At 40.0% G+C, this 8159-nt stretch overlaps 1 protein-coding gene across 1 annotated transcript in view; it reads left to right on the top strand.

The window, feature by feature from the left end:
* Positions 1–8159, top strand: part of csmd2 (CUB and Sushi multiple domains 2) — a 221697-nt gene that overhangs the window by 72700 nt on the left and 140838 nt on the right. The window contains exon 27 of the mRNA XM_010794261.1: positions 2578–2659. Coding sequence (XP_010792563.1) covers positions 2578–2659 — 82 coding nt within the window. The remainder of the gene's footprint in view (positions 1–2577; positions 2660–8159) is intronic.

Genomic DNA, 8159 nt, shown 5'->3' with positions numbered 1-8159 from the left:
TAAATGCTCCCAGTCGTCTTATGTATTGGAAAGAAGGTAAAAAACAGTTCTCTCTGGTATACCCCGTGGTCACAACCTTGGCAGCGAGGCGGGCTTCCTCTGTCCCCCCACCCCGTTACAGTGACCCAGGTGTGTCTCGTCCCCCCCCTGTGGTCCCTCCGCGTCCACACACCGTCGGCTTTTTCCGTTATTCGAGTAGTTGCGAGCGACAGTCCCCCCCCCGAAGTATCGATTTTATGTAGAATATAACACTAGGACCGTGGTATCCCTTGAATCTTGTCCCACTTGTCTTATACATTCAATTGTGAAACTCTATATACAAAGTCACTCGGGGTATCGCTGTTACAGAATTGCTTTTATAGAAGTTTGTTAATCGATTTCTTGTCTGTAATGGAACTACTACATCAATTCGAGTTAATGTAGTTCTTGCCCTATTAGTTGTGAAACCAAAATTAATAACTATAACGGAACTATATTATGTGGAAAATTTTTCAGTAACCGATCTGTTTCTTTTATATCAGCTAATTTACATGACTCAATTGTGACCGATAGAAGAATAGGTTTTTGCTACCTTTTTCCTGTCTCTAATAGAAACAGTACGTTTTGTCAAACGATAATTAACCTTCTTACGTTTTCTGGTTTCGATACTAAAGACTTATTACTGTAAAACAACGCTACCAGGGTAGGTTTATTGCATCCCATAAAAAAGATCCCCAGTTACGACAAAACCTTGACATCTATAAGACGTACAGGTCTGCAGTAAAAACGGCGTGGGTGGTCGCAACTATACTTTCCGTGCCGTAACAGCCCGTCCTTACCACCACGTTGACCGAGACCTCTTTAGTGTTAGTAAACCGCAGAAGGTGAAATGTGTCACGGACCTATGCATCTATATGTAGAGGGTTTGAGTAATGACAAGTTTAAACCCAGACCCCTGACAGTAATCGTCGTTGGGGCACGCCAATTTCCTGTTTGACAATGTCTGTGACCAAAAATTTACAAACCACGTAATGCGACGTTCACGTCAGTTTATGACCTTTACTTACGTCACCCTCCTTTACACTTGTCCTCGTACTACAATGTTAACAAGGACAGGGTATTGTGTTCTATAGCGGTTCTACACAATTTACTTAACAAACCGAACAGTTACGGAAATGCAAGTACAGTACTTGCCTCTGTTTTTCCTTGCGTAACGATAAGACGAGTCTATCAACGTTAACCGCGGATTTACTTTGTACGACCCACAACACACTCACTCAGTAACTTCACGTACAGCAGGGTTCATGGGAATAAATAGCTTAAATTGTCGATTTCGTCCCTCCACACTCCTCTTTTTATAATACAACTGCTTCTAGCTTGTCCATTCTAATGTCATTTGTAATTTCCTTTTCATTTATTGACTGGTGGCTGTACGGTAAGTTCGGGGACTATACTCAGTCGGAAATAAAGACAATAAGTTTCTAACCATGTTCCCTGTCAGAGACCCCATAATTTTATTTAACCCATAAAAAAACAATTTATTGTTTACAAACATTAGACAACAAATGCGGTTTTTTGATATTGTTTCTACGGAGTATTAGTTCGACCACGTAGTACATGGTCCACCAATCCCTACTCCTATGTCTAAAAAGAAAATGTCATGAAACGTTAACCGAGACAAATGGCTCAGAGATCCCCTACATCATACACTATAGTAGGGCTGCTCGATTATGGCAAAAATCATAATCTCGATTATTTGGGTCAACAATTGATATCACGATTATTAAAAACGATTATCCATTTACTTTGAAAACATCCATTTATTGAAAAAAAAAAATGTGAACAGTATGTTTTTAACAGTTGATTACCCTGAACTTTAAGTATAATTCAACTGAAAAAACAAAAATAAATACAAAATAATCGTTTTATTTCGATTATGTTGTTTTCATAATCGTTGCAAGCCAAAATCGTAATTGCGATTAAAATACGATTAATTGAGCAGCCCTATCTTAGTCAAGTAAAGATTCATAATTTGAAAACACAAAAAAGGGAATTTATCGCCAACTCATTGTTCACGACATCAGATAATTACCAGTTTTGATTATTAGCTGAAATTAAATCAAAACTGTGCATGGCTTATATACGATACTTAATTACTTATACACGACAACTCATCTCTTATACTGACAATTCATTACCTGCTCTGATTCCCTGCCTTTCTTTCTCCTATCTGTGAAAATTGATTTGCAGATTAGACAGGAAGTGATAGCTTTGAATGATAATGAATCTAAAAAGAAGGTGGACTAGCTAGTGAGCCGAGTGCTCGACAGGCTCACGGACTGATGAGGACAACAACAACAACAACAACACGTATGTACACAGTGACTGTAGGACATGAAATGGTAGTGGGTGAACAATGAAGAGTTATAAACCTCTAGCTCTCTCCTTTGGTGTGGATTTGTTCTTAAATCATTCAACTGCTTTCTTTTCTTTGCCATAAAGTGATTATATAATTTGATCATGTGTGTGTGAGAGCTCTTCTCTGTACTCTCACACAGCATCTCAATTAGCCTTTTTGTCATACCGTGTCTCTTCCAGCGGTGTCCCCTGATAGAGAGGGAGGTGACAGCATTTCGGGAGATCCTGGAGGAGGAGGGCGTGATCTCCACCTGGATACTGCGTGCCCCCTCCTTGTTGTTGCTTTTAAGTGCAGCGCCGTGCAGTGACGACTTGATGGCATTGCCCACCTGATGGCAAAAAGAGAAACACAAACATTACTGCTTCAGAGGAGGCCAGACTTTTCCTGGAGGATTTCCCCGTGGCCATCTGCCAGAGGAACTGGCACACTGAGAGTACAGCAGCTGGCACAACGTGTTTTATCAAATGTTACCTGGTAATCCTGTTGATTTAGTGTCTCCATGCTACTAAAGGTCAACTTATTGTCTGTCGAGATACTTCTAAGTAACCACACACCACATGTGTGGAGCTGACATCATAACCCAAATGTACTTTTCAGTTTCAATTTCTTACCTCGCCGTCGCATTCATGTGAAATGAGTTTACAGGGTTTCAAATATAGTCTTGTAATTGCTGATTACATTCTTTTAAGGTTTTATTGGTTAGATTTGACAACGAATCAGTTTGTATTGGCCTCATGTACGATGGCTAAATCCTTGGCAGCGGCCTGTGGGTGGAATCTGACCTGTGGCCTTTTGCTGCGTGCTGTCCCCTCTCTCTGTTTGCCCTTGCCTACCCTGTGCCATAATTAAAAAGGTTAAAGGTTATTTAGAAAACATTTTTACAATGCTTACTATTAAGGGTGTACTGCAATGTTTAGAAAAACATATTTCAGTCAGCTTGCGTCAGTGAAAACCTAAATATACTAAAAAACAAAGTACAGTAGAGTCACGGTAAACAATCCCTGTGAGAGCAGCATTACCAAGAAATAAGATGCTCTGAAATCAGCCTGAGGTTAAGATCATGTGACCAAACCAATAACATCTGATCAAATATCCAATTTCCACCAGATTAAACCATAAACCTTAAACCTCAGAAAGGCTTTGTATTTCGCTGTACACAACCCCATTTAACAATTTCTATAATAACTTATTCTGTTGGTGGAAGTTATCAAGTGGCACTTGATCACGTAACAGTTGAGTAGGAAACATTACACAGGGCTTTATAAATCACCGTACAACATGTCTTTGTGTGCGAGGCTGAAACACATTGGTCTCATGAGGGGCACGTCACCGAGCTAAGCTAACGTAACACACCACGGCAACAAGTTGACACACTGGACAAAATGCTAAATATGTAATCCTTCCACACTAGGGTGAGTGTGTTACTGCTGTACAACATATCGTTTCTTTACAGTCATCGCAAAGTCAATTACCAGTACTAAATGTCCCTTGAACATGTTATTCACATTACATTTTTTACTATAAGTGCCTTTTTTGTTTAATTTGTTCCATAAAATAATGTTTTGAATCATTTCCTTTTAACATTTTCTTTAATTAAAAAGGTAGGGTAGGTAAAAATGGAGAAACCAGCTCGAGTGTGGTAGAATTTGAAAGTACGCAGAAGGGCTGAACGATCAATCGATTTTAAATCGAAATCGCGATTTTAAATGATGCGATTATCAAATCGCAAAGCCTGCGATTTTTTTTTACATTTCTTTTTTTTCTTGTGTGTCAGTCCTCCACACCAATCAGAAGTGTTGTGCTCCACATGTACCAGCCATTGTTAACCAATCAGAAGTGGCCCATGATAGAAGGTGATAGACAGATTGATCCAATCACCTGCCAAGTATTTTTGAAAGTCCCTTCCCTTTCCAAATGGCTTCCAATGGAGCTTTCCTAGATGGTTTGGTGAAACAAACCATCTGAGTCAGGTTAGTAGGGCTCCATCAAGTGTTTCACATATATTACAGCAGTGCTTCTCAAACTCTTTTCAGTAATGTACCCCCTTTGAAACATTTTCTCAGCCAAGTACCCCCTGACCGACCCCGAACATCTTTGATCGAAAAAGCCTATATAAATAATTACAATATAGTGATGTTCCCTCAGTGTGTGATTTATTAACTCCTTCGTGCATGCATTACAACAAACTAAGGATATTTTCATCTTCATGCATGAAAAAAATAACATAACGACATTTTTATAAAACTGATTTTTCCAAGGAGTTTTTAAATGTAAGTAATATGTTTAACAAACCAATCAGCTAAGCCGATCGGACACACGAGAGACTCTGACCACCACCTGTCCCTCGCCAAAACTCTAGTAGGTACCTCAATAATCACTATTAAAAAAAATAGAAACAACAATGATCTATTAATATCAAAGGGTCTTTCGTCTTTGTAACTTAATTCAAATTGTCGCAATTCGGTTAGTAATTGCGACCACAAATACGTCAGAAAGTGGAAACTATACGGGGACCGAATATGCACAAAATACAACAACACAACAGAATTCACAAACAAGACGAAATCCACGAAGTGCCTCCCACGACGCAGCACACCCCAACTCACCGTCAAATTTATTTGTCGTTGGAGAAGCACTGTTACACTCTATTTAGTAGTCGGTTAACATACACAAGGCACCCCACAAACTCTTGCTCTCGCCCTCGAACCAGGATAGAATAACTTAAAGACGGAAAAGGGGATGCTACCACGCCAGATAAAGTATGTAGGTACGTTTAAGAAAACATCCGTCATACCCTGCATTATCCAGAACTGGGATCTGTTCTGAAACCCGTGACCACAATCACCATTGTCAACATATACAAAACCCAAACAATAGGTTCAACCACAACAAATAACACAACCAACAAAAAAAAGAAGCCAAACGAAAATCAGAACACGTTTACTTATAAGTTACTATTTCGTCTATTAACCCCAAACCAATTTTTGTTTATAGGAAAATAGTGACCCATCGCATCGAAGAACTACACAGTCGAGGCTACAAAACCCTCGCACCAAGAAGCCTTCCCCCGCGCACTAACCCTGTCCCCCCACCACGCCTGCAAACCCAAAAAAAAACTCCTGCGATCCCCATATATTTACCAAATAAGATAATTTTATCATATATGCTATTTTTATAAAGTATTAAACTTTTTAATAAACTAAAGCCCTATCTACATTCACCATACTATAATGTCCTGATCATAGCAGACCCCAAAAAATAAAACACCTCAGAACACAAAAGTAAATATTCGAGCCGAGACAACACACACTTGCTCGTTAAAACCACGTACCGCATCGTTCTCTCACACGCGTGGCGCGCCCCCCCCCCCGATGCCCTTAGCAACCAACAATCGAACACCAGCGCCATCGACCTCGAGCGATTCCTTATTCCTCAAAAAAGTTGTTGTTCACCTCCTCATCAGGGTGAGGAGGACAGTCTGATTCTCTCGATTTCCTGAGGAGTCACAGATAGAGTCATCCCAGCAGTTTGCTAAAACAAGTGGTAATTCATTGTCTATAAAGGCCGTCGTGCGAAATTATACCTAGGTAATATGCAATATTTTATTATTCTCTTATTTACTTTTTGTCCATACTTGATGTACTGGAGTCATTTTTTTCTTATTTAAAATTTTCCCCACTAAACCATTTTTAGGTTTTGTTTTTATTTAGACAATTGTCAGACAATAAGTATACCACCCCCCAACTCTCTCCATAGGTATACCTAGAGAAGTAAAACGAGAAGTGTTTCACGTGGTCTCAACTACCGTAAAATGAAGTTATAAGTTTTATTTAATTACATTAACAATTCAGGGTGTGTTGGTGAGATATTTCTGTATCGTGAAATGGGGACGAATGTTGGATCATACGGCACTCGACTAAATAGCGCGGAGTAACATTGCGGTCAACACCACATGCAACACCAGCATATCGCACCCCTAACAACGACAGCCTTTTACAGGTGACATCGCGAATGTATTATCCTTTGGGACTTGTAACAAACTCGGGGAGATAACTTTAGTTTCGCATGGGTGTCGTGGGCGTTTTATTTAGAAGACTGGGAGGCGGTCAGACTCAGACAAACACAACCGCCCCGGCTAAAAAAAAAAAAGAGGTCTTCCTCCGCGCGGACTGTCTTTTCAACCCTTGTGTACTCCAATCGTATGTAGGAGTCCCCAATTTCAGAGTTCTTACATCGTTCGTCGTGTCATTATATCATCGACGGAGAAGTAACTTATCTATGGAATCGTTTCTGTATTAGACTTTCCAGTGGACAATACGTGTTGAAAAAGGGACAGACGGGAAATCTGTAGTTTGTAAACAGGGGATAACACATTCTCTCCCAGACTTTCTAAGATGCCACTTGTATTATAAGGGAGAGAACACAGGACTAAGAGTAAAGATAATTGTTCGGACAGACTTTTAGTCGACTATCAAACCGGTGAAATACTACAGTATTGCATAAAAACCGAACATCGGTTATATGATCCCTGACGTGCTAAAACCCCTTTTAGATTAACGACTAAAAAGACTGTTTATAACGCTAACTCTACAGCTAACGCTATAAACAAAAATTCGCTCTCCGCGGCTTGCTCTCAATAACATTTTACGCGATATAGAGCCGATCCTCCAGCGTAGTTGGTACCAGGGCAGAATCGTGGGGGCGTCGGGCTCGACCGCTCACTTTCTTATTTGAATGTACTTAAGGCAACCCACGAAATTTCAGTTCAAGTCAATTCACCTGGATAATACGATATAACCTTTTTTATAACCCGGTAAGATATGTTTTGACAGACACTGCAAAAAAAGGAATTTTAGGGTCTTGCAAGTAGGGTAACATCGGGTCGGAGTATAGCGACGAGTATGGGGAGAAAACGTCGGGACAATCCTTTACGCCCTAAAACCGCAGGAATCGAATTTTTTTTTTTGTTCCCTCCTGCGCCTCGATTACGGGACTATCTAAGATGGCTCTATATTTCAATTTAATAAAGACGACACTTTTGCGGTAAGGACAAAGATATTGGTGTAGCTTACAATAGACTTGTCATACTCGAGTTTACGAAAAAGAGAACGCGCCCAACTAGTGATATCGTTACAACGAAAAAATACAAAGCGACCAGAAAATTATGTGATAAGCAGCACCGAAGGGCAATCATGTCCAGCGAGACTCACAATCGCTCTACATTAGATTTGTTTCTGCTCGTAATGCAGGTTATTGTGATCCCGTAACAAAGACTACTCGTTGCAAAGACGCCCAGGGCGACGGCTGCAGTAAGCGTCGTTTAGACATAGGCAACAACATTTGGGCAAAAATTTTCCTAAACCATGCCTCCTTTTCTCTCCCAAATAAAAGACTACGACGCACTCAAAGGGCTGCGGTGGCACCCGTAGTCATAAATACATATTTCTGTAGGTGTTTCACGTAAACGCTACTATCCAGGTGACAAATTCTAAGTGGACATTATGTCACTAAGAGTTTACCCCCAGCGCCTGGGGACCCGGTGCAACCCCCATGACGTCCCCGCCCATGCACTCTAAAGCTTTTATTTCTACTTTTTTCAAATCCGTAATTTTTTATGGTCGGTACTAAGTTTTATTAGACATCATTGTATTCAATTTATCTCTTTGTGTTAAATATAAATTTTTATAGGATCTTGGTGGTTACCCCAGGATATAATTTGTACAGTTTACACACAAAACATAAATATCAAAAGTGATTATAT

The sequence above is a fragment of the Notothenia coriiceps genome, unplaced genomic scaffold, assembly GCF_000735185.1.
Source record: "Notothenia coriiceps isolate Sejong01 unplaced genomic scaffold, NC01 NC01_scaffold00037244, whole genome shotgun sequence".
Taxonomy (NCBI): Eukaryota; Metazoa; Chordata; class Actinopteri; order Perciformes; family Nototheniidae; genus Notothenia; species Notothenia coriiceps.
This window is presented reverse-complemented; position numbering and strand designations above follow the sequence as displayed.